The sequence below is a fragment of the Bicyclus anynana genome, chromosome 5 (genome assembly GCF_947172395.1).
Source record: "Bicyclus anynana chromosome 5, ilBicAnyn1.1, whole genome shotgun sequence".
Classification (NCBI taxonomy): domain Eukaryota; kingdom Metazoa; phylum Arthropoda; class Insecta; order Lepidoptera; family Nymphalidae; genus Bicyclus; species Bicyclus anynana.
The window spans coordinates 2,695,219-2,722,975 of NC_069087.1; the positions used below are offsets into that span (position 1 = coordinate 2,695,219).

General features: G+C 37.1%; 1 protein-coding gene across 1 annotated transcript; it reads right to left on the reverse strand.

Moving 5' to 3' along the window:
- Window positions 1-274: 274 nt before the first annotated feature.
- On the reverse strand, window positions 275-27,615 carry LOC112056218 (23 kDa integral membrane protein). The gene is made up of 5 exons (XM_052881479.1): window positions 27,327-27,615; window positions 26,264-26,452; window positions 24,403-24,582; window positions 23,033-23,251; window positions 275-2,167 (listed from the first exon to the last, which is right to left on the reverse strand). Exons 1-5 carry the CDS (start codon window positions 27,384-27,386, stop codon window positions 2,006-2,008), a joined length of 810 nt encoding a protein of 269 aa, XP_052737439.1. The 5' UTR covers window positions 27,387-27,615; the 3' UTR covers window positions 275-2,005.
- Window positions 27,616-27,757: the final 142 nt, after the last annotated feature.

The window sequence follows — 27,757 nt, forward strand, 5'->3', positions numbered from 1 at the left end:
GTTTCTCAGAATGTCTGTCAGTAGTGCAACCGATATATTTGTTAGTAGCTATTTTCAGTATGCTTGTCTTGGTTAATTTTTTACAATAGATAAACATCAAGCCAGATTTTTTTTATCCAGCCATTTTTATTATGGAATATACGGCTCGTTTTATGAAGTGCATGTTGTATTACTGTGTCTTAAAACTCTTATGAAATGTTTCATAATGTACTATTATATTAAGTATTATTATTCATACTTAGGACCATACCACAGGCAAAAAAATTAAAAACAGTTAAAAATATGTAAAAAAATCTTTATTACCTACTCACTTAATTGTTAATTAGTCAAATACCCAATTAGTAGATAATTTTGTATACCACATAGCTTCATAAAGCCAGATAAAATTATCCTTAATAATGTATAACAATTTATTTTCTTATAGATTTTTCCAAGAAGAAAAGTTTGTATAAAATTACCTACATAGTAGATACTTACTAATGCAAATACAATAAAAATGCAGATTTTAAATACATATAAAATGTCTATTGATTGGTGTAAAAGACGGGTAAAGTTTGAATTAAATATTAGGTATGAAATATAACAGAAAAATACATAGATAAGTAATATATTTCTTTTGGTTTTTAAGTCAATGAACGTCCCTAATTAGTTACTTACCAGTCGTTTTACTATATGTAATACAGTCTACATTAAAATTCTATTCCAATAACTTATCCAAATCAAGTAATTATTCTAACTATTCGAAATCATTAAATGGTGAAGACTATAAAATACGTCTCAATAATTTCATGATTTTTGCATCACTGGGAGTTAGTAATTTAAGAGGTTTAATGATACTCCTGAGTTCCCCCCTCCCCCTTTGTATCTCATGAAGTTACTTTGTGAACTTATACTCTGAAATCGTGTGACGTAATTTATGTATCGCCATAACTATATGGTTATATAATGATTTATTTATTTTGCTATCATCCGCGAAAATTCGGCGAACCCATGCGACAACGTCACCCAGGTCCGACAAAATACTCTCTACGTACGTTTCACTCCGAAACCGGAGCATCCTCAGGAGATGTTGACTCTACAACGTGCAATTGCAAAGTCATTTGCAAAGTCAATTTGCAATTGCACGTTGTTGCAATATAACTATATGGTACTAAATAATTACTAATATCTAAATTATTTTCACCTGGTATCTCAAGACACTCACACATTGTGTTGTCTGTCATAACGTTTTTGTTTTTCATAAGTCATAAGTTGACTGCGATCTCACGTGATAGCAGCTGCAGTTTAGAATGAATAAATGGCAACGGGCTTACTTAGAAGAGGAACAGGTTAATTTTAGCTATTACTTCTGGCGGTTTTAAAGCCAATTTAGATAATAAATAATCCAAAAATACCCCAAGATGGAAATCGAACCCAGGACCTCACTGTTGAAAACCACAGTTACAACTGTTGCATAGATGTCCTCTTATCTTTTGATTCATACACTACACAAGCAAAGTGTGAGAATGATTGAAGGTACCAGGTAAAAATGATTTACGTAAGCTACATTATATTGCTTAAGTTAAAACAAATGGGACGTTTGTTTTAAAGCGAGGCCAGACCGAGCTTCCTAAGCTTCGAAGAGTATTGACTGCAATACTCTTTGGTTTGGATGCAGAACTCAAAACACAAATGCATCGGTGTGGCCTTACCTTTGCATAATAATAATCTAATTACAACCTGAAATAATGTCAGCTGTCAACTGTAAGGCTCACTCTTGAGTTTAGTGCATACATATTAGCCAAACGTCTTTCTGCTATGATATATGCTGCTCAAGCTTTGTGTATGTAAGTTGTAAGTTATGAATAAATATTTTGTTCTTGAGCCCAAAGACCATAACGATTTCTCATTGGCTGTCGCTCACTTTACGTACACACAAAAACGTTTTTGTTTTATTTTCCTTTCTCTAAGAAGCCCGCACAGACTTCACAGTATCTAGTTTATTATAACTTACAAGCTAGGTAATTTAATACTTTGGCAAGGTGGGCGCGGGGGCTGTCGGGTTTGACAGCAAGGAGTCGTCGGGCGCCGCGAAAGCCTCCCGCACTGATATGGAGTGCCGCAGGGAGGCTCGCCGGCGCTCCTTGATCGCGTGCGCGAGGAAGAATGTGCAGAATATACCCGAACTCTGTAACAAAATCATAAAATAAATCTTCTATATATATAAAAATGAATTGCTGTTCGTTAGTCTCGCTAAAACTCGAGAACGTATAATTGCCGGGAAAACCATAAAAACAAGCGTTTTCTATTTCCCATACAAACGTTTAAGAGTCAAGGGGTAGGGATAGGGTAGGGGTAGAGAGAGGTAGGGCAGGGGGAGAAGAGATAGGGAAGAAGTGCACATAAGTCAAAGCGAAGCTTGACCGGGTCCACTAGTACCAAATAAAAACTTCAGTTTTGTAAGAACAAAGTTAGCATTACCTATATATTTCTGATAGACAAACTCACTTTCTCATTTATACCCAAGATACCTTAAGGATATAGTAAGTACATATAGGTTCAGAATGATGAGACACATTTTGAAGATGTTACTTACGTCAACTAATTTCATAATAATAATCGATTCAAGAAACAGATGACTAAAACTATTATTAATAACGCTAATACATTTAATATGATTTTCCTCGTGAATAGAATCACTGATTCATGATGGTTGTCATGAAGCGACTACCTACTAACTATAGGGGGTAAAAAACCGGCAAAATAATGACGTATTAACTGGTAACTATCATTGGAATTCAGCATTCAACAACAATGCATCACAACAACTGAAAGCGTCATATACTCATACTGTATAGGTAGGTTCAGTACCTACCTAAGTACCTACTTAGGTAGGTACAGGCTACAGCTATAATAAAAACCTACCAGTTTGGAATTTTGTTTTCTACGGTTTAATCGATTCAACCTCAGGAGAGTTTATGATGGCTAACCCTTTGTAAAATTTTTAAAAAGCTGAAAGCTTGTCTTACCGAAGTCTATGTTATTAGGCAACTCCATATGTAAAGGCAAAACTGGATCTGCTATAGAGTAAGAGTCGCTTAACAAAATTTTGATAGCAATATTTTCGACTGGTGGGAGGGAGGCTTTGGCCTTGGCTAGTTACTACCCTACCGACAAAGACGTTCCACCAAACGATTTAGCGTTCCGGTGCGATGTCGTGTAGAAACCAACAGGGGTATGGATTTCCATCCTACTCCATACAGTTAGCCCGCTTCCAAACAAGTTAGCCTGCTTCCATTCAAGATTGCATCATCACTTACCATCAGGTGAGATTGTGGTCAAAGGATAACTTGTAAAGAATAATAATAAAAAAAATTGATACAATGGGTACAAAAGGAAAGGATAGTCACAAAAGAACATTCTGTGCCAAGTTTAGAACGGATTCTCAGAAAAAATCGTAAACTTCGTAAGAGTATGGATAGGTAGGTATTCCAAAGCATTTTCCTCAAATCCTTGATGGTTTCCATACATACTTTTCTGGCTTAATGTTAATTGAATCAACATAATAAAGCTATAGTTTTCCTTATAGTATAAGCAGAGAATTGTTTGGTTTGACATTGAAAATAATAAATACTACCTAACTATAATAAGGGTCATGGATTTTTAATTTTCATCCATCACGAATTTTACTAACCGACTTAAAAAAAGTAGGAGTTTCAAATCGACGCGTATGTTTCTTTTTATGTTTGTTATCTCTTATCGATGTCATTTGATGACAGCCAATTTTGAAAATTCTTTTTTTGTTTGAAAGAGTTTATTTCCAGATTGGTCCCATTTAATTTTCATGAAAATCAATTTCTTAAGATTGTTTTAATTTTTGTGTCAAAAAGATTACTTGTCCCAAAAAAGTAATAGATTCCCGAGAGATAGATCATAGATCTCTATTTCTTGAGCTGGTCACTCCTGAATGCCGATTGAGGATCATTATCAGCCATGAGGAGTAATCTTCCAACTTCATAATTATCAGCCTATTTTAAAATAGGCCAATATGGCCCACTCCTAGGACAGGCCTCGCTCTTTACAGAAGATTAGCCGACGCCCCGCGGTTTCACCCGTGAGAATACGGGGATAAAATGACACTCACAAATAACGTAGCTTACTAGTTTTAAAATAATCGATTCAGTAGATGCAGATATTACCCCTACAATAACCCCTTAACATAAACTTTACCTCTTTAAATTAATATAGATAGGTTATGGGGGTTAGCGTGTTAGGGTTTCAATATCTTTCATTATCGTTATCTCAATTGAATGATATTGTAGATGTAAAAAAATACGTTTTTTAACTGTTGATCTGACCAACTGGTTGGAGATATTACATACCGTGGCGATTTTCCTTCTTGAGGTACATTTAATTTAAAAGTAAAACGTACTTTAACGTCGTCCGGCATTGGATTTTTTATTACTAGCGGACGCCCGCGACTTCGTCCGCGTGAAATTCAGTTTTTCACAAATCCCGCGGAAACCATGGATTTTTCCGGGATAAAAGTAGCCTATGTGTTAATCCAGAGTAAAATCTATTTCCATTACAAATTTCAGCCAAATCGCTTCAGTAGCCGCAGCGTAAAAGAGGAACAAACATACTTACACACTTTCACACTTACACGCAAACTTTCTGTCATCAACCCATATTCGGCTCACTGCTGAGCTCGAGTCTCCTCTCAGAATAAGAGGGGTTAGGCCAACAGTCCACCACGCTGGCGCAATGCGGATTGGCAGACTTCACACACGCAGAGAATTAAGAAATTCTCTGGTGTGCAGGTTTCCTCACGATGTTTTCCTTCACCGATTGAGACACGTGATATTTAATTTCTTAAAATGCACACAACTGAAAAGTTGGAGGTGCATGCCCCGGACCGGATTCGAACCCACACCCTCCGGAATCGGAGGCAGAGGTCACTGGGCTATCACGGCTCATGACACAAACTTTCGCCTTTATAATATTAGTGTGATAGGCTCACGTTACGTTTGCCCACGATGACACCTGATGGTAAGTGTATATGTATATGGTAAGTGTATATATATATGGTAAGTGTATATGTATATGGTAAGTGTATATGTATATGGTAAGTGTATATGTATGTGTGGTCTAAGATAGTACACGCTTGCCTACGTTCACTCTTGTCTTAAAGATGACTTGGCGGCCTTGTCTGAAGAAATCTACATTATCGCGAGCGAAGCAGTGGGCAAAAGCTAGTAGATTATAAACGCACTATCTTAATTACGCTACGAGGAAGTAATCTCCGTTGGAATGAGTCACCTCTCGGTTTAGTTTAGAACAATGAGCTCTTTGGGCACAGTTTACTGCCGCTAACAAAGCGTCTCTAATGCCTTGCCTTGCGACACGCCCGCCACTTGACACTACGTACGTATTTACTCGTAGATTGCACAATACATTACCTATATAATAATAGCAGACGCCACGCGGTTTCACCCGTTAATTTCCCGTTCCCGTAGGAATACGGGGATAAAAAATAGTCTATAGCACTTGGGGATAGCTTCTCAACAGTGGAAGAATTTTTTACATCGGTTCAGTAGTTTCGGGGCCTATTCAGTGCTTTAGGAGCCTATTAAAAAAAATAAAACATGATTATATAATGATTTATTTATTTTGCTATCATCCGCGAAAATTCGGCGAACCCATGCGACAACGTCACCCAGGTCCGACAAAATACTCTCTACGTACGTTTCACCCCGAAACCGGAGCATCCTCAGGAGATGTTGACTCTACAACGTGCAATTGCATTTTCGCGGATGATAGCAAAATAAATAAATCATTATATAATCATGATGAACTTCCGCAAAGTAACGCCTGCTTCTATCCAATATTTAAAAATAAAAGAAATAAACAAACAATCAAATCTTTCCTCTATATGATATTAGTACAGATGACTACATTGCTAGAGGACAGCGCAGAAATAATACATTTGCTGGTATAAAAATAGTTTTGCTCGCTCATTAGCATCGTCTTCTAGTGATATTCTATTAAAATCGGTTTAGCCGATAAACAGACACAAAAATTTAAAAAGTTCGTTTGTATTTTAGTGTAAATACTCGTAACTATTTACACACAAGCACTTATTTTGAAATCGCAGACAGACCTATTTTATATGTATTGATGAATGAAGGTAGGTAAATTGACTTTCTCCGACCGATACTGATTTCGACTCGTGATCGAAGTCACGGGCGACCGCTAGTAGCATCATAAAACCCTCCTGCAATAGCTTGAAAAATTCAAAGTAAAAAAGGTGAATTTTATGCTCTACATTTTCTATAGGTATCTAATAAATGTCAATATCATTAGAGCCATAGAAACTGAGTTACCTGTTTGCAAAAAACCGGTTTTTGCGACCTTGAAAGCCTTGAATTAAGATGCCGACGCAAGATATTATGATACTTTTGATTTTGAGATAACTTTCAGTAAACGACAATAAAGGCGTTTATTCAGAGTTTCCACCTTAATATGTTTCATTATTGAAAACCCTAATAATTGACTGAACTGATTAAAGCTAAGAGCTAAGCTAATTTATAAGATCTTGTTCCTACTTGCATTTTGTAACTGCAAGTAGACCGTCTGCGGTTTCAGCCTCATATTTACCATTCCCGCGGGAATACGAGGATAAAATACAGCATGAGTACTCGTTAATAAAGTAGCTTTCCATTGGTGAAAGAATTTTCAAAATCGGTCGAATAGTTTCGGAGCCTCACCTCTTTATAATAGGTATTAGTTTAGGTACGATGCAGAATGTCATAACTCGTAACACAAACAGTTCCTAGGATAAATACAACTACAGTTAATAACTATGACTTGACGAGCTTCAAAAACATTTCCACCGACAGCTATGGTACGTGAATCACGCGACCTGCTCGCTGGTAAGTGGTCCTCATCTGATTACTGTCAATGACATCCTCCTAAGGGCACGCCGAGTCAACGAGCCTACAATTATTCAATCCTTAGCACATTATAGGTAACTGCCGACCGGCGACTTAGCACAAGTGTAATGTGTTTTCATAAAAGTTTAATGACACGTTTTAGTGCACTTCATATAAGCATAAATGTACTACCTAGCCTATGGGGATGCATTACAAGCAAGTCAAAGTCAAAGTCAAAATTCATTTATTTCAATTAGGCTTAGTTTGCAAGCACTTTTGAAAGGTCAAGATTATGTCATAATTTAATTTAATTTAATGGTGGTAATAATAGTCGAACACTTAAAACTAAAATTACGAGGGTTCCAAACGCGCCTTGGTCCGAGAAGAGCCCACAACAAACTCAGCCAAGGTTTTTTTTTGTTTACCACCATTTCACAAACACAACCACCACACCATTTTACAAGAATTTTTCTAATTTGTATGTGCCTAATGCCAATCCTGGTTTGTTTTGATGTTTTTGTTTCGAAACGTCTGGAGAGATCGAGACGCTGGTGTAACTACGGGGCAACTATAGTCAAATTGAGTAGGTATTTTAAACTATGTAAACAAACAAAAACAGCTGACTCAGGTTTGCTCAACATTTTATCATTATTTACGAATATTATCATGAAATAAAACTTCCTGTGGTAAACAAATATTTTTTTAATTTTATATTCCTATATAACATATCCTGTTATTTATCAAACAGATAATGCTTCACTTATATTAAGGGTTCCGTAGGCAATAAAGAACTCTTATAGTTTTGTTTCTTTATTATGTAGAAGCAAGCATAAGGTTTCCTCGACATATTTAAACACATTAATCAAAACGGTTTTCTTGGAGGACGATAAGGGTGATTGATTCGTATGTTTCTTTTTTGGTGACGGAAACAATAGCAACGCGGAATAACTGCTCCGGCTAGTACCAGGCTCCGGTTCACTAATTTTCGTACTAAACTAAATAAAATTAATTAATTAAACTGATAAAAAACCCGACTGCATAAATGATAAAAAAACTGAAAAGAAAAAAAAAGCTCAGTCCAGAAGTGTAGAAAACAATTAGAAAACAGTCGGGACCTATTATATTGAATAGAATTTCGTCTACATTTTTTATTAGGTCCCGACTTTAGTTTGATCAATTTTTATATCATTTATGCCGGGTTTTTATATTTGTTTAATTAATTAATTTATTTCACACTTTTTAGTTACGATAGATGGTGAATTTCGGATTTATTGGTTACGTTTGTTACAAAGTACGATAATGTATACCTAAGTCCAACCGAAATTAAGTAAATATTCAAAAAATCTACGCAACCCTCGGTGGCCGAATCCGACTCGCACTTGTCCGATTTTTATAATCAATATATTTCTTTTAGCCTATTTTAGGTGTTTTATAACTACACTTCATAAACCTCGCACCTTATAGTCGTCCGCCTCGCGTATTATGTATAGACTTAATTAATATTAGAATTAATAAATAACGTTTTCCTAATTGTAGTTTTGTTAACATGGCCATGATATACTATTTTGAAATTCTCACAAAAATCCCTTGAATTTGATTCGCATGTTGCAATATTCACAAAAAAAAAACTTCACCCCGATTCTATAGCGTCTCACAGTCGTCTTGTTGGTTTTTTTTTTCTAATTTCACCTATCTAAGAACACTTGGGTTATTCAAACAAATCTAACGTTATCTGAATTACGTAAATCCGTTCAACGGTTTGGAAGATATGAGGTAATAAAGAATATTACATACATACATACATACATACATACATACATACAAGATACGCGCGAAAAACATAACCCTTCTTGCAGTCGGGTAAAAACAGTAAACAAACAACAAATAAACTATAATTAACAATAACAACGAAACGAGAACAAAACGAAATAACAAAAATTACAAGGGAAGAAACTACGCACGACAGACTGGATTTAGTTAACGAATCATTAACGAATACTGACATATAAGTAGGAGTATTAGTCATAGACAGCAAATAAAGTAGTGTTCTGTGCTGTGAAGTGTGAACTGTCAAATGTCAAATCTTCTTTCACTTATTAATACAAAATCAAAAAAATTATCATAGTATATGGTAATTCTGCAATAAATGAAAGGTTAAATTCACATTAAAATAAAAGAAATCATCGTTTTAATTACAACTTCTTTCTTCTTTTGATATGAAAATACGACATTTATAAAATAATTAAAGTTATAATTTAATTTTATAAATGCACATTTAATACCCATAAAACTCAATATCTTTATTTTTCATAATGGTTTGTGACTCATGTCTGCTTGGGTTCTTTTTATGTCGTTTGTATTGTTTTTGTGCAAACTCTATATATTTAACATAGAGGAATTAGAAATGGAAATGGATCGCACCCAAATGCAGCAACAAAATTGTCTGTCGTTTTTTGAAGGGTACGAGGTAAACTCAGTCATCGATAATATTTAACAAAAATAAATAATAAAATATTTAACAAGAATAATATAATCTGTACACAGAATATTAAATTAATGGATCGATGTTTTGCTATTTGTTCGTTCGTTAGAAGAATAGTATCTATTTTTCTTTTAGATATTGTTTTTATTACAAATTTATTATTTATTATAATTATGGTTTTGATGACCTCCGTGGCGCAATGGTATGCGCGGTGGATTTACAAGAAGGAGGTCCTGGGTTGGATTCCCGACTGGGCTGATTGAGGTTTTCTTAATTGGACCAGGTCTGGCTGGTGGAAGGCTTCGGCCGTGGCTAGTTACCACCCTACCGGCAAAGACGTACCGCCCAGCGATTTAGCGTTCTGGTACGATGCCGTAACCGAAAGGGGTGTGGATTTTCATCCTCCTCCTTACAAGTTAGCCCGCTTCCATCTAAGACTACATCATCACTTACCATCAGGTGAGATTGTAGTCAAGGGCTAACTTGTAAACAATAAAAAAAAAATCTTAGATTGCATCATCGCTTACCATCAGGTGAAACTGAAATCGAACGTCACGTCATCTTTTAGTGAATTAGAAGTTGTTGACCATTTTTCATGCCATTGAACTACTTACTACACAAACCGGAATGATTAGGGAGTTTTTTCAGTCGACGAAAACGATTACAACAATGAAACATCAATACGATATAAGTATACACGCGTTAGATCGTTGATTGATTGACAGAGAGGTAACGTCTTGCGAGGCAGGTCCTTCTATAATTAGTCCAAGATAATTAATTAATTGTATGTGAATCCGGGCTCAAAAGGGCTAGAACCCAGAGCCGTAAAGCTTATTATTAAAAATAAAATGTATGTGAATCGAAACGAAAAGTGTCGCCTAAAAGAACCTTTTTGAGAAGTGATATTGTTGTGTAAAAAGCCTAAAGTTGTGGACTATAGTATTCAAATAAAATCATCACTTACCTACACGTACCTTTACAACGTAATCTATACTAATATTATAAAGAGGTAAAGTTTGTAAGTTTGTAACATTCTTTAAATGGGGTAATCTTCGGAACTACTGGTCCGATTTCAAAAATTCGTTTACCAGTAGAATGCTACATTATCGGGGAGTGCTATAGGCTATATATTTTATATTGGTATCATATATATTAGCCGAGTTAACACAGTTTTTGTCATACAGGTCGGACCGAAAATCCTCTTAAGCAGACTTATTCGCATGCGCTGCCTTAACCATTGTGTAAAATTGAAATTAATGTATGGAGGCTTCATGTATCTTTAAAAGTTCTACAAAAAAGTCCGCGACACCATATATCTATCTTACGTTATATAGGTACATTTTCTTTTTAAATAAAGTTAAGGTAAGTAAGTTATATTTATTTTTCACTAAAATTCTCAGCCCAGAGTTGGAAAGAAGTGGTGGTGTTACATCCCGTGCTTCGGAGAGCACGGTCGTTATAATTAATATTCATTAAAATCTGCTGGCCTGTTCACTATTTTTGTCTTTATTATCAACCTGTTAAGATAAACATCAAATCAATTGAGAAATGTCATCTAACTACAGTATGATATCCACCGCTAGGCACCGGATGACATTTGTTACATAGGATCTTAATTTCGTATAATGTCAACTAGCATACGTCAAAGATAGTGAATTAGCTTGCTGATCTTTATGTGAATTTTGCATTTTGTCTAAGTAGTTTTCTTCGACAAGGTTCCATCCAATGACTTTATACTAATCATTGGTACATTAAGTTTTCTGTGTCATTGGGTCCATCCCATTTAAATTGTGCGCGGATTATTGTGACCGTTAATTTAATATATTATCACCCTTATCCCGCCAACGTGCATTGAAGCAGCGTGGTGGAACTAAGCTCCATATCCCTTCTTAAGGAATTCTTCTTCATAAGGAGGGTTCTGTAGTAAGCGATAATCATGTAGTAATATTCGCGGGATATATTTTTATGACTAAGTGGCAAAACCTTGCTCTGAATAACGTCGGCGCGCGCGCAGTGACCTCATCGCTTCCTCTGGTGACGTCACAAACCTCAATGACCCTTGCCCTTTAATAGGATTATACTTCATTAAATCTTCCATCTCATTCATTAAGCTTCGTGTATAATTTAAGAGAGATTTAACACAATTTCTTGCTCTGTACAACCGGTACAAGAGCCGTGATAGCCCAGTGGATATGACCTCTGCCTCCGATTCCGGACGGTGTGGGTTCGAATCCGGTCTAGGGCATGCACCTCCAACTTTTCAGTTGAGTGCATTTTAAGAAATTAAATATCACGTGTCTCAAACGGTGAAGAAAAACATCGTGATTCCTCACCTGCATACCAGAGAATTTTCTGTATTCTCTGCGTGTGTGAAGTCTGCCAATCCGCAATGGGCCAGCGTGGTGGACTATTGGCCTAACCCCTCTCATTCACTCGAGCTCAGCAGTGAGCCGAATATAGGTTGATAATGATGATGATGACAGCCGGTAGATACCACTAAGATTCCCAACTCAGATAAATTTCATCATTATCATATCAGCCGATGGACGTCCACTGCAGGACTTAGGCCTTTTGTATTGACTTCCAAACATCACGATCCTGAGCCGCCTGCATCCAGTGAATCTATGCGCCTCGCTTGATGTCGTCAGTCCACCTGGTGAAGAGTCAACCAACACAGCGCTTTCTAGGGCGGGGTTGCCATTCCAGGTCAATTTAGAATTTAATAATTATTAATTATGTTAAAAGTTGGTTCAGGTGTAGTCTTTTGATACTTTCGGCCGTGGCTAGTTATCTACGAGTACCAGCAAGGATGATCCACTAATCGACTTAGCTTCGTCAAAGTAGTTAAGTACCCATAGGTACCCATACGTGATCTTAAAGTGGCACATTGAATCTCAAAGCAAAATGGACTTTTCATGTTTTCTCTCGGGTCCATTTTCCGCTCTTGTATGCAAGGTAGGTAGAGTAATACTCAGAATACAGAGTAATATATGCCGACCAGTTTTAATACTTCTTTTTTTAATTTTTTACAAGTTAGTCCTTGACTACAATGTCACCTGATAGTAAGTGATAAATCTAAGCGGACTAACTTGTTAGGAGGAGGATGAAAATCCACACACTTTCGGTTTCTACACGACATCATACCGGAACACTAAATCACTTGGCGGTACCTCTTTACCGATAGGATGGTAACTAGCCTTCCACCAGCCAGACCTTGACCATTTAAGAAAACCTCAATTGGACCAGCCGGGGATCAAACCCACGACCTCCCTCTTGTAAATCCACCGCGTTAACCACTGCGCCACGGAGGCCGTCAAAAACACTGGCAATGTAGGAATATCTAAGTTTTGTGCCATTTGTAGATACGACATCCAGTTTTGGTAACGCATTGTTTATGGTGGGTGGCTTTGGTGAGCAAACAAGTTTTTCCGATGACATTGAAATCGTAACACACATACCTACGCCCATTCTGTGTCATCATTTTATTACATCAACATGACACATACATAGCACGTGACGTCAAAGTACCTACAAGTAGGCCTAAGATAGGCACCATAATATCATCTAGATCAGTGATTCTCAAAGTGGTCTATGTCGACCCCTAGAGGTCTATGACAACCTGCCAAGGGTCTACGTCAGTGAAAAAAAATTTGGGGGTCCATGAAACTAAAATGGGGGTCCACGATAGTGGATCTTAACACATACGCTGATAGTACCTATTTACTTTCATCACACTATCTTATATCTTTATTATTAAAGCATCAGGTTCATCCTTCTCACTAAAAATATTGACTTATTGCTTATGTTATTTTATTTATAGTTTATTTTATGTTTATTTAATGTTACATATATTTTACATAACAGATACAAAATTTGATTTTGAGTAGTTTTAATTTAAATTCAATTAATAAATGTATAAATTAACATGTGTTTTTATTGTAAATTTTTAACACTAAACTTCACTACAGTTAGAAATTTACAGGAAATCAATATCAGGTAAGAAGGTGGTCTACCCAACACGGAAAAACATGGCAAGGGGTCTAAGACACAAAAAAGTTTGGGGAACTCTGATCTAGATTCTCGAGACGAGAAGACCAATAGCAGCCCAAACGGAAAATCGTTCTCTTTTAGTGCGTTGGGACGAAAGAGCTGTTACTGGGATAACTCCGATGCCATCTTACTTCCAACTTAATATTATAAACGCGAAAGTTTGTATGGATGTTTGTATCGTCGGAGGTCTAAGGACCATTGGCGTATCTAGGATTATTTCCTGGGGTGGGCCTACATATCACTGAATAGTCGACACTCAATATAAAAATTGCGTTAGCAATATTTGTAGACGCAGACCTCTGAAACGGCTCGACTTATTTATTATTTTTTCTTTGTATCTATGGTAGGTATCAGAAAAGGCTTAATATATTTTTCTAAATATTTATTACTTATAGTTTTTTTCTTTATTATAAGTTGTAATTGTTGTTTTTTGAAATGATATTTTCTGTAAAATTATTAGTATTTCGGCGTTCATCATAGAATTTCAAATTGGTAGCCCCAGTATCCTAGGGGACTATTCTAGGGTGGGCCCGGCCCACCCGGCCTACCCGCTATATACGCCTATGCTTCCAACTTAATATTATAAACGCGAAAGTTTGTATGGATGTTTGTATCGTCGGAGGTCTAAAGACGGACGAAGTCGCGGGCGTCCCCTAACCATGGTAGCATTAGACAAATTTCAGTTTTATTAAATTAAATATAGGCATCACAACTCTTTATTAGCTAGATCAAAGGAAGTTATCTACGAGTACATAATACAAGCACTAGAATCATTACCTGCGTGGGAGCAAATACGTTTATCTCGATATGTTGTTTCGTCTCTCTCTTATTAGCAATGTTAGAGAGAGACGAGCGTTGATTAGAGCAATATAGATAATGGGCGCATGATTGCCGCGGCAAGGTCCTGATGAGTGAGGATGTCGGATTAGAGAGATCACCTCCGTTGGGGAGTGAGAGGACAAACGATCGTGTATTTGATATGGAAGGGTTGCATTATACCATGCTATTGTTTATTCTGTGATTATACTCTGAGTGGGTCATTTTAGTTTTACGAATCATTTGAATAGGTATTTGTCTCTTTATTGTAGTTAAGCGATTTGGTATCTCTGTTTGTATGTCACTTCACCTTGTATGTATTTTGTGGTTTCACGCTAGTCACTTAATGTTTCGATTCGGCTGGAGGTATCAGAGGGCCTAGTGGCAGTTGGATACTGTGACAACCGCGTTAGCGTAAACGTGAACTTCTAAGGAATTTAAACAGCGCCATCTAGTGGCACTACTACACACTTGTTTCAAATCCATATAAATTCGCGTTTACTTTACGCGATAGTAACAGTATGAAAACATTGAAAATTCCCACTAGGCACACATACATAATATACTCGTATGTCATATAGGAATTTCTTAAATTTGCTGTGTTGAAATCGGACTTACAAAAGATTATACAAAAAAAAAACGGTCAGTAATAAATAAAAATACTTATCTGTAAGTCTACGTAATTAAAAGCAAACAAAGTATACGTCTGTTTGCACGTGATAAAGTCAAATCTATACTTATAATACATCTGTAGAGAGCTCAATTCTGTACATGAAATATATTTCCAAAATAACTATCAGGGGGTGATTAGTGATCGATACTGATGCCAAAATGCATTCAGTAACATTTTTGTCTGTCTGTATGTTCGTTGTAAAAACTAAGTACTCGACGGATTTTAACGAAACTTGGTACAATTATTCTTCATACTCCTGGGCAGGTTATGGTATACTTTTCATCACGCTATGATCAATAGGAGCAGAGCAGTGAAGGGAAATGTTGGGAAAACGGGAGAAGTTACTCTATTTTTACAGCGATACTACTGTAAGAGCTGGATTGAAGAGGTCTAAGGGCAGACGAAATCGCGGACGTCCACTAGTCTATACTCTATACTAATAATATAAAGAGGTAAAGTTTGTAAGTTTGTAACATTCTTTAAATGGGGTAATCTTCGGAACTACTGATCCGATTTCAAAAATTCTTTCGCCAGTAGAATTTTAAAACGTTATCAAGGAGTGCTATATTTTATATTGGTATCACATATATTAACAGAGTTATGACAGTTTTTATCATACAGGCCGGACGAAACTCCTCATAAACAGACTTAATCGCATGCGCTGCCTTAACCATTGTGTAAAATTGAAATCAATGTATGAAGGCTTTATGTACCTACAGTTTACCTTTATGTTAGAACTAGCGGACGCCCGCGACTTCGTAAGCGTGAAAGTCGTTGTAAACTTTGAACTACCCCTATCCTACCCTACCCTAACCTACCTCTACCCTACCCTATCCCTACGCTACCCCTGCCCTACTCCTACCCTACCCTACCCTACCCCTACAATACTCATTAAGGCTGCACTTCTTTATTTATTCCTCCCACCGCGAGTCGCGTCGAGCGCGGCAACCGTTACACAAAAATAATCCATATAGCATGAATTAGTATTCACGCGCGATGGCTTAGCGTATTTCTTGTATAACTTTGGTGTTTCTTTACCGATTTTTATGATTCTTTTTTTATTGAATAGGTAATAATGTTAACTTTCTTATTAGGGATGAGTGATGTGTGTTATAAACATAAGAGTAGACAAATATAATTAGAAAGCTCCGAACTGCTAAGCTATCGGGAGTTAACACGTGTTATTGTGAGTCAACCATAAAAGTTAGACATATATATGCTGTTGTGTCTTATAGATAATTTTTAGGATAACATTTCCGTCATACATGATTTCTATGTAGCTTTAACCATTAAGGCTGTACACGCGACGGAAGCTTAAAAAATTGAATAACTTCTCCCGTTTTCTCAACATTTCTCTTCACTGCTCTGCTCCTATTGATCGTAGCGTAATGAAAAGTATACTATAACCTGCCCAGGAGTATGAAGAATAATTGTACCAAGTTTCGTTAAAATCCGTCCAGTAGTTTTTGTTTCTATAAAGAACATACAGACAGACAGACAGACAGACAGACAGACAGACAGACAGACAAAAATTTTACTGATTGCATTTTTGGCATCAGTATCGATCACTAATCACCCCCTGATAGTTATTTTGGAAATATATTTCATGTACAGAATTGACCTCTCTACAGATTTATTATAAGTATAGATTACATTATTTTATCAGTTTTATGAAGTTTTGGAGTAGCGCTTTCCTGTATATATATTACATTCTACTATCCGTGAAACCCGTTCGGTTAATTAAATTGTTGTGAAATGTTGAGTTTCCACGAACAAAAAACCCAGTCACAATGAATCAACACAGTACAGGAAACCTTGAGTCATTTTGTGTCGGTTTATCACAAAAGATACAGCTATTAATTTAATAATAGTTACTATATTGATGTCATACATCTACCAAGCTTATCAGTCTTCTTAAATAAACAGTGTTAAAACTTTAACAACAAATGTCTTATTCATAACGAGACAAATGTATGATTAATAATAATCATAGTTTGCTTTGCACAAACAAAAACCCAGATAGGGACCTAAGCCAAAGATTTTATAATAGAGATATGTAACTAGCGCGACAAAACTGACGCAAACAAAAGTTGCTAATTTTCTTAATTTCATTGAGTCAGGTAGTAAAAAACTAAAGTTATTTAAACAAATAATACCTAAATATTGAATACAATGTTGAGTCGTGTGTTGGGGAACTGTGAAAACTGTGCATACATAAATATAATATAATGGAATTAAATACAAAATTGTGCATTTGTGCTCAGTAGAGTAGCTAAATTCGGATAACTTTTTCTGGTGATTTTGTAGGCACATAACATATCCATAGTATAAAATATCGTCGACCTAAGCGGCGTCATCGGGTGTTTTGAGTGAGCGCAAAGCATCGACTGGTGGGGCCCGAAGGCAACTCAAAGGCGACTCAACCTCGACCTCGTCTTAGAGGACCGTTTGGGAAGGGTTGGCCTGAATGTATCAGTCCTGACACCTACTAGAAAAATGTTGAATGTGCAAGTGGAAGGACATAAGAGGAGAGGAAGGCCAAAGAAGAGATGGTTGTATTGTGTGAAAGAGGACATGTGTGTAAAAGGAGTGGATGATGAGTTGACGAGTAATAGAGACGAATGGAAAAGATTGACATATTTTCCGACCCCACTTAAGTGGGATAACGGTAAGGAGATGATGATGATGATGTATCAGTCCTGACGCCCCCGTGACTGTGGATGGAGCCCACGACCCGGACAAATCCGAGACTTTGACTCGAACACGCTGTGTAGCTTGTGTTTGTGTTACCTGGTAATCTTTGTCGATAATTATGCCGTCGTCAGGATCGTAAAGGACGTTTTTTATAGAGAGAGTGACCTTGGAGTGGAAGGAAAGTTTGCTTTTAGTGCAAGTCTGGTATAGGGATTTTTGGTGTCGCAAAGCTCTTGGGGGTATAAACTCGTCATATCTAGATATTGTACTGTGTTGCCAAGGGCTGGGTGCTCCCTTTAAGGAGACCTCTTTTAAATGAAATGTAACGCCGTGCAAGTTTTCGTAGGGAGAGTACGTTTCCACTCTTCTCTGGGCTTACGATTACAAAGATGGAGGTGTTCCATCATCGAAACAATCTCTGGTATGTATGTTACTGCATTCTGGAGGCGGATTATGGGTGCGTCACATACAGTGACGGTGTCGTACGCAAAGTGCGTGACGTGTACGCTTGGGTGGTGGTATATCATTTGAAGTAAAGAGTGAATATAGTATCGGGGAGTGCACGTAGCCCTGAGGGACTCCCGCTTGGCTGATCTGCAGACAGGCCTCTAGGTGGTATCGAAAGCTGCCATTTAACAGATATTTGTAAAGCAATCGGGCTAGTCTGTAAAGCACACCGAAGCGCTAAGGTGTTCGTGCCGTAAATGATCGAATGCGTTTGCTAAATCGAAGAAAATGGCTCCAAAGGAGTGTAAATACAAGAGGTACAAGAGGTACTTCACGCAAGTGAATATAACGAACATGCGATTATGTCAATGATAGTTCAGCAACAACCAGCAGCCTTGAATGACGCAGTTGCAAATAGCGAGGTGCCAACTGTCAGTCATATCGTACTTGCCTCATATAGACGACTTGAGGTCGCTTCCCACTATGTATTTACATTTACAATGAGGATTATGAGGTCATTGATGACATTGTGTCAATTTTCGCGGCTCTTAAGGCCGGTGTGTATCTGACTAGGCGTAGAGAAGCGCATTTGTTGTTGACAAACTATTTTTCTCATTACGAGCGCTGAAATAAGATTGAAAATTGATTAATAGGTACCCACTCTGGTTATGTCTCAGCGATTAGTTATAGTGATGACTATTTACTTATTTATTTACTGAGTGAAATCTACATTACTTTTAGGTGTATTTATATTAATATAGTAATTAATATTAATATGATTGATAAACCTCATGTACGGTTAAGGAGTCCGCGTTAGATTCACGGTCGAGATTTGATCCTCGTTTACTAATGTCCTGCTCACTTCTAGGCTTTGGCACAAGATTTTCGTTGTTGGACTTGGAAGGGATATAATGTTGGTTATAAAATATTCTGCCAGGTAAGTTATATTCTTTTCAAAAACCAATAAAACTTAGGTAGGTATTAGTAAGTAAGTACGTACCTACGTGTTTTTTTCGATCGACAAAAAAATTTACGATAGGTATTTAACCACTTTTCCTACTCTACTTTTCTCTACCGCTATGGCTAGGTAACTCTCCACCCTTTATCAAAGGAGAATCCCTTGAGAGGAGGATGAAAATCTTCACCCCTTTCGGTTTCTACACGACACGATACTGGAACGCTAAATCGCTGACGAAGCCACGACCGAAGCTTTCCATCAGCTGAACCAATAAAAAGCCAAACAAAATAGAATACAACCTTAAGAGCGCGCAGCGCGTCGGTACGATATGGATAAAATTCGAAGCGCAAACGAGACGCCGAATTATAACTTTCACGTGAGTGAAAAGCACGGAGCGATTGACGCGCGACGCAAATTTTATGACGTGAGCGCCAAAACCATTTTTACCTAATTGCAAATAAATAAAACAACATAACGAAAAACAAAATGGCCATGTTCAAGATATATACCTAATTTTCTATACAAAACAAAAATTTAAGAAAATAAAGTTTGCTTTTCCTGAGATTGAAAGCAAAATGTGAGCAAAACATGTATTTTGAAAAAAAATAAACTATCGAGAAAAGTTTTACAAATTGTGTATTTTGTATAGTCATAACGAAGCTAACACTTTGAAATATCATTTACCCAAATATCAGGCTCCTAACTTTTCCAGAATCTGAGATCCAGAACCATTTGTAACCACCAAATTACATATTGCACACTCTTAAACCTATTGACGCTAGCTGGCAAACCCAGGACCTCGGGTATAAAGCAATATATCCTCGTTTATAGTTCAAATAATAAAAACATCTAATATGTATTAGATGCATGCATCATACCAGCACACAAACAATAGCGAAGGCTGATGGGCGGTAACGTTAAGTGGCAATGTCACGCTATAACGTGCTCATTGTTTTGTACACGATATGACCAGTGACCACTTCGTCGAGGTTATGAAAAAAACATTTATTTTATTATCATGTTTTATAACATCATGTAGGTATAGATCCCGGCAAGTAAGATGGACCTATATTTTTATTTATTCTATGACAAATTAGCGATCTTACCTAAAGCTACTGTTACACATGCTTTTTGACGGCCTCCGTGGCGCAGTGGTATGCGCGGTGGATTTACAAGACGGAGGTTCTGGGTTCGATTCCCGGCTGGGCAGATTGAGATTTTCTTAATTTGTCCAGGTCTGGCTGGTGGGAGGCTTCGGCCTTGGCTAGTTACCACCCTACCGGCAAAGACCGCCAAGCGATTTAGCGTTCCGGTACGACGTAGGGGTGTGGATTTTCATCCTCATCCTAACAAGTTAGCAAGCTTCCATCTTAGACTGCATCATCACTTAGCATCAGGTGAGATTGTAGTCAAGGGCTAACTTGTAAAGAATAAAAAAAAATGCTCATTTCAAGCACGAAAGCATGCTACTACTGAGCAGTTGCTACTTATTTGCATGTGTATCGCAACATTGCTAATAATGAGCATGCTACTTGCTGCGCGGGAAGGGGGCGTGCTTTTAGCGCGTCTAAACAGGTTTGCTTATTGAGTAAGCTAGTCGATCAGCATTGCTATTCTGTATTCTCTTCTCCTTCATCTCTCCCTGTCTGCGAGTGTAGACAGAGAGCGATAGATACAAATTAGCTTGCTATTCTGCTAGCTTATTCAGGAGCATACTTAAAATAGCATGCTTATTGCTTGCAAATGTAAACTGATGATAAGCATGCTCGTATAAGCATGCTCGTACTTAATCAAGGAAACCGTCATCAGGCCACTTTTTAAACATCATAACATGCTTATTTATAGTTACGTTAATATAACCGATATAACTATCGCTAATAACATTACTAAGCCAATAATAATTATCACATCAGCCGAAATAATTCGCGCCATGGGACGCCGTACTAGTATGACGCCATCGACGCTGTTAGCCGATAACCACTCAAGCTAATAGCGACTTCGTTGATGCGTTATTGTTTTATTGATGCTAAACTTCGTTAGGCGTGAGACTGTTTATTTAAGACACGCACACGCCCGCGACTTCGCGTGAAAGAGGAATGCCCAGTGACTAATACAACGTCGGTCTCGAAAACCTAGCTATATCCCCGTTTATAAGTATATGGAGATTAAAATATAATGTATAAATAAGGATCTGCTTAAATAATCGGCATAATTAATGATTAAACGAACTTGCCTGTAAGTAAAGTTCTATCATAATTATGTGAGTCGCTTCATTCGAAGATTCGTGCGTTGTTGCTTGTAAGTTAAAGGAAAGTACTTGGTAAAATTATATCTGAGAATGAAGCGACGAAGTTTATTAAAAGTATGGTTCTTGAACAGAAAATCTTTTTTTTATCACTCTTTTTACTCAAATTATAGTTATTTTGAAATCTAAGAACGACACTTTAATTTTATTTGTAAGTAGTATGTGCCGGTAATTGACGATGAGTGTTGACTTCAGTTACATAATACATTATCTGTAACATTTTTATGCTCAATGGCAATAGCAAAAAATAATAAATTAAAAACTATGGAGTATGAAATTCGTAGAAGACAACGCCATCTAACGTTGAATTTATGGTTTCATAATAGTACTATAGATGGCGTTGTCTTTCAAACGGGCCTTTCACCACAGTATATTTTTTTTTTTTGCCGGCAGGAGTCCGGGACGGTACCCAAGCCCATGCTGATTTTTCCCCATACGGAAAAAAGGCCTAATTGACAGTAGGCAGTAGTAAAAGCAAATGTTGTCACGAAACGTATGTTGTTGATGCATTCTAGGTCTCGTATGTCGCATGAGGTTTCTTAAAATAATGTTCACCTGATTTGACGGCCTCCGTGGTTGGTGGGAGGCTTCGGCTGTGGCTAGTTATCACCCTACCGGCAAAGACATGCCGCTAAGCGATTTAGCATTCCGGTGCGATGTCGTGTAGAAACCGAAAGTTATAGTAGAGGGGATATAAAGCAAATTCTCTTCTCCGGACTAATTCTTAGTTAAGTAGGTAAGTAGGTACTGAAAATTTATTGGAAACAAGAAAAAAGCTCAGTATTTCATAGCCACTGTATCAAGTAGCTCAGTATTTCATCACTGGACCAAGGAGGCGATTAATTTCCCCGATTAAACTATGTTAGGAGTTAATTTTGTTTGATTGAACTTATGTATCTCTATAAACTTCCCTCGATGGTAACGCTGTTAGTTACGGATCACGAAGTCCTGGGTTCGAATCATGAGTCGGGTCATGGAATATCTAGATAATGTAATAAATAAATATCCAAGTAATTTGCACTAAAAATTGTCAGCGCAGAGTTATAGCCGAATGCAATCTATTGTCGCGTGTGACGGGACGCGACGTTACCGCTGACATCTAAAATGTTGTATTGTGCAGCTTAACGTACGATGTTCTCAACTCATAAAGATTGCATATTATAAGAAGTTAGTGGTGTTATACCCCTGTGCCTCGAAAAGCACGTTAAACTTCGTTCTCGATCATTATAGTTGTCGATGTCATCTGATCATTAGCGTATCTAGGATTACTTCCTGGGGTGGGCCTGGGGTTTGCCCACATATTACTGAACAGAGTCGACACTCAATATAAAAATTTCGTTAACAATATTTGTGTACGCAGAACTCTGATATGACTCGACTTATTTTATTATTTTTTCTTTGTATCTAGGGTAGGTATCCGAAAAGGTCTTAATACATTTTTCAAAATCTTTAATATAGGTTTTTCTTTATTATAAGTTGTAATGGTTATTATTTGATATTTTAAATTATATTTTGTGTAAAATTATTAGTATTTCCGCGTCCATCATAGAAATTCAAATCGGTAGCCCAGTATCCTAGGGTGGGCACTGGACCATTCTTGCTCAGGCTATATACGCCTATGCATCTGATAGCCGTAATAAAGAAGGCATCGAACTCTAGTAGGCCGTTAAATGAGCTGATAATGACGGTATCTAACCTGCAGTAGCGACGCTGTTAGAGCAACCATCGCAACCAACAGCAGCTGCTGTCTGGCATAATCGTGCAGCAGATTGCCACAGCCGCGCTGGAACAGCTTGGCGCAGTCCGCTGTGTACGGCTTTTGCACGGAGTCCAGTGGGCCCTGGCCGCAGCACGAGAAGGGCACGTGGCCTGACGAACTGTAGTCGCTGGGCCCGCTCACGCCGCAGCATTCAAACTGTAAGCATTAAAGTGATGGTCCATTAGTGCGTTGCGTTACGTTGCGACGCAGTGTCGACGCAGAGTCGTTTCCCATATATTTTAAACATCCGCGTGGTTCCCGTTTCCGTAGGAATACGGGGATAATATGTAGCCTTCCTCGATAAATGGGCTATCTAACACTGAAAGAATTTTTCAAATCGGACCAATAGTTCCTGAGATTAGCGCGTTCAATCAAACAAACAAACAAACAGACAAACTCTGCAGCTTTATAATATTAGTATAGATAAAATATTACACACATAACACTATGTGGCCTCAAATTAAGCGTAATTGTGTTATGGATACTTATGTAGTGGTCTAAGATCCGGCATTAGAAATATATACGCAAAGAGTATAAATATACGGTTGCGGTTTCTGAACGCATTAGTTACATTTCTTATGTTGGCAACATTGTCCCGCCACAGCCAGCCTCGCGCGGTAAACAAAACGGACACTAATACTCCCGGTCATTTAGACCAGACATTTATTATACTATTCTATGGACCAGACAGTACGAGTACGATTCTTACGAATACGATACGTATTCGACCTGTTGTACTGTATAAGAAACATATCGTTGAAAGTGTTATTTATACATTAACTGCAGTGTATACTACATTGCATTTAAGATTACCACCGATTAATTTCAATACACGAGTGAACAACAGTACGAGTTTCATTGATGATCAATACACCATGTCCTAAACCCTCATCTCTTATTTATTAGTAATGAAATAAATGATAAATAATATACACATTGATATTCTGTTGGGTATATTCCTTTAACTATTTTTTTTTCAATTGACCAAGTAGGGAAGTAGATTAAATATATTTCATAAAAAAATATAATCATTTAATACTGTCGGGCGGCAAGTTTACTAAGCAACTTATTATGTAAACATTTATTTCTTATCTCGAATAAATAATATATATAATATATATCTTGGATATACATATCTTATGCAGGATCTCGTATCTACTATAGCATTTTATTGGTGAAAAAGTGTATTTGAAATCAGTTTAATAGTTTTGAGTTTTTTCGTTACAGACAAAAATACAGATCTTTCCTCTCTAAAATATTTATCAGTGAAGATAAAATATTATATTGATTTTATTTTTTGTCTTTACCTTAACATGTAACCTGTCCCAACGGTACGCGTCAGCGTTGGTATCCTTATTATCAGTCGTGAGCTGGAAGTATGACGTCATGGTCGTCTTGATGTCGATCTCTATGTTGTCCCATACCACCATCGCCCACACGAAACATGTGAACTCCACCACTACTATCAGTATTATCAGGAGTCCTGCCTGGAATCAGAATAGGTTGGAATTAAAATTTTTGAACTTGGTCGCTGACTGTGGCCCTCATAAGAAGGCTCAAAGTCACTCAGCGGGCGATGGAACGAGCTATGCTTGGAGTTTCTCTGCGAGATCGAATCAGGAATGAGAAGATTCGCAGAAGAACCAAAGTAATTGACGTAGCTCAGCGAGTCGCGAAGCTGAAGTGGCAATGGACAGGACACATAGTTCGAAGAGCCTATGGACGTTGTGGTCCCAAGGTGCTGGGATGGAGAAGTCCATGCAAGTGGCCTATGTCCAGCAGTGGACGTCCATTGAAAACCTTCGATAAATTTAAACTGTATAATAATAAAGAGGTTGTTTGTTTGTTTCGAATAGGCTCTGAAACTAGTGGATCCATTTTAAAAATACGTTCACGTTAAAGCTACATCATGAGCCAGTGATAGACTATATTTTATCCCTGGAATGGGAAATACTAAATATGCAGGTGAGAGCCGTGATGGCCCAGTGGATATGACCTCTGCCTCCGATTCCGGAGGGTGTGGGTTCAAATCCGGTCCGGGCCATGCACCTCCAACTTTTCAGTTGTGTGCATTTTAAGAAATTATATATCACGTGTCTCAAACGGTGAAGGAAAACATCGTGAGGAAACCTGCACACCAGAGAATTTTCTAAATTCTCTGCGTGTGTGAAGTCTGCCAATCCGCATTGGGCCAGCGTGGTGGATTATTGGCCTAACCCCTCTCATTCTGAGAGGAGACTCGAGCTCAGCAGTGAGCCGAATATGGGTTGATAACGACGAAATAGGCAGGTAAAACATTAAAAAAAAATAAAAAGTCTTTACTTTCTTATCCTCGCAGGATAGACCTATATTTCCATGATCCTAGCATAGCTCACTTACTTTTTCTGCCTACCTCAAAGACCTTATAGTTATAAGTTTATGGTCTTTGGCCTACCTACGTTAATCACAGATAAGAAATAGTTTAGCTTAACAGAATATAAATAATAGTGGACAAAATAATGTAGTCATTCAAACATAGATGGCGTTAGAAGCATTGTAATGGGGATGATGACTAGGTTTGAATATATTGATTTTTATGATACATTCGGGTAAATAGGGTCAATGTTAACTAATTTATACATAAAAAGCAAAGATTATCTGGATATTTGCAAAATAAATGAGATTATAAAATTTCAAAATCTATTAAAAATATTTTATCGTAATTAGATAAAAATTCATACAGTTTTAGCTTCCTTACATTAAATGTGACATTTTTTAATATATGAACTATAAGCATAAACGCACAAATAACAAAGATATTAGTAATTTTGTTTGAACGCGCATACAAATCTAACGATCACTACATTGCCTATGACGTCATTATTTCGAGCCATTTTGTATGGGGCGTTTTTCAGGGATCCGCGGCAGCGCCGCAAATCTGACTCTTTAAATCCCTGTAGCTCCGAAAGTAATGATCGCAGATACCCTGTTCCTTTTACAAAATTGCTTTATTATTAGTATACTTTTAATTTATATACAATTTAAAAAACTGTCATCATCCCAATTGTAGTTAATTATAATAATTACCGATTTTACGGTAATTCGACTTAGGCATTATTCTTGATTGGAATGTTTACAAATATGTACCAATATTACAATAGTTTATTTAAATAACAAATTGATACTTACTATTATAACGTGTATTTGATGCATAGACTTTGCAGTTCTCCATCCAATCCAGGCTATGGAACAGGTGATGATTGCCAACATCAATAGAAGTATAGCCGGATATTCCACACTCACTCCTATGAAGTGACGGTATATAAACAACCGATATAGAAGATATCCGCTCATACCGAAAAGTACCACTGCTGACATCTGTTGGAGAACAGTGAAAACTCGATGAATAAATGTTTACACGACCAAATGTAAAAGATGCTCAGGCCTCAGTTTCGTTAACACTTTCTTTTGCGTTTATTGTGCCAAAGGGAAATCATCGGGAAAACTTCGCAACTCACATTGGGAGTGTTTAAATTGAATATTTCGTTAAAAATACCGGAAACCAATAACTCATATTCTTTTGAATTCGTAGATATAGGTAACCAATAAGTTACAATTTGATAAATCAATACTAGTACTACAACGCTGTTTGTGTGATAATTTTGTACCTACCTACTAGATTTTTCCACCATAAAGTAGCCTATGCTCTGCTACAAGGTACAATTTATCTCTACCTACCTACACCAAATTTTATCCAAATTGGTTCAGTCACAATGGTCTAAGAGTCACAGTATTATTCTGGTTCAGTGCAGAGGTTTGGGTTTAGCCGTGAAAGGTAACAGACAGAGATACATTCATACTTTCGCATTTATAATTATATGAAAAGTAGTATGAATATGAATTTTGTAATAAAATAATTGCATCTTACTACAATACTACACAATCTAGCGGTGTTATAATATTAAAATGAAATATCATCTACACAATAAAAAAAAAATTGAGGAAAACGCGTACAATAAAAAGATGTTTATTAAACTCATAACCCTGTAGATAAGGAGTTGTGTTTGTAATGTAATCAGTTTCAATTTAATTAATTTTAACGCGAATTGTAAAATGACTTCATATTGTGTAAAGTTTCACCGCGAGTTGTTATGACAACACAAAGACGCTTATTCAGCGCGTTTCAACGTAACGGGAAACGTAAAAAGCCGGACAATTATTATTAAATAAAAATATGTGATTGAATACTCACAGCGAACAATATATTGAAGGTCAGCACGAGGTATTTCCAGCAGTTCGACGATAGAGCCATTGTATTGTGTCGTGTTCACATGTCAGCGATCTCATTCACAGGCCAAAACATCGAACAAAGCGCTCGGCTCCGTTCCACCTCAGGGAGCGTTTGCAACGCAAGTATCACTGTACGCTGCTTCGGCAGCGTAATCGTTAAGCCATGCATTCATTACTATGCATTTGATTTAATAAATACATTACAATGTTTTTACTTTACTCTATTTGTATTTCAGACATTTCCGGTTCAAGGAATAGGTGTCTATCGTCTTAAAAAATCTATTCCGACTTCGGAAATGAATTTTGATGACACTGTAATTAGACACTGGTTAATGCAACTTTAACTGTAAAATTTTCACAAAAACAGTTTTCACAAATACCGCGGAAACTAAG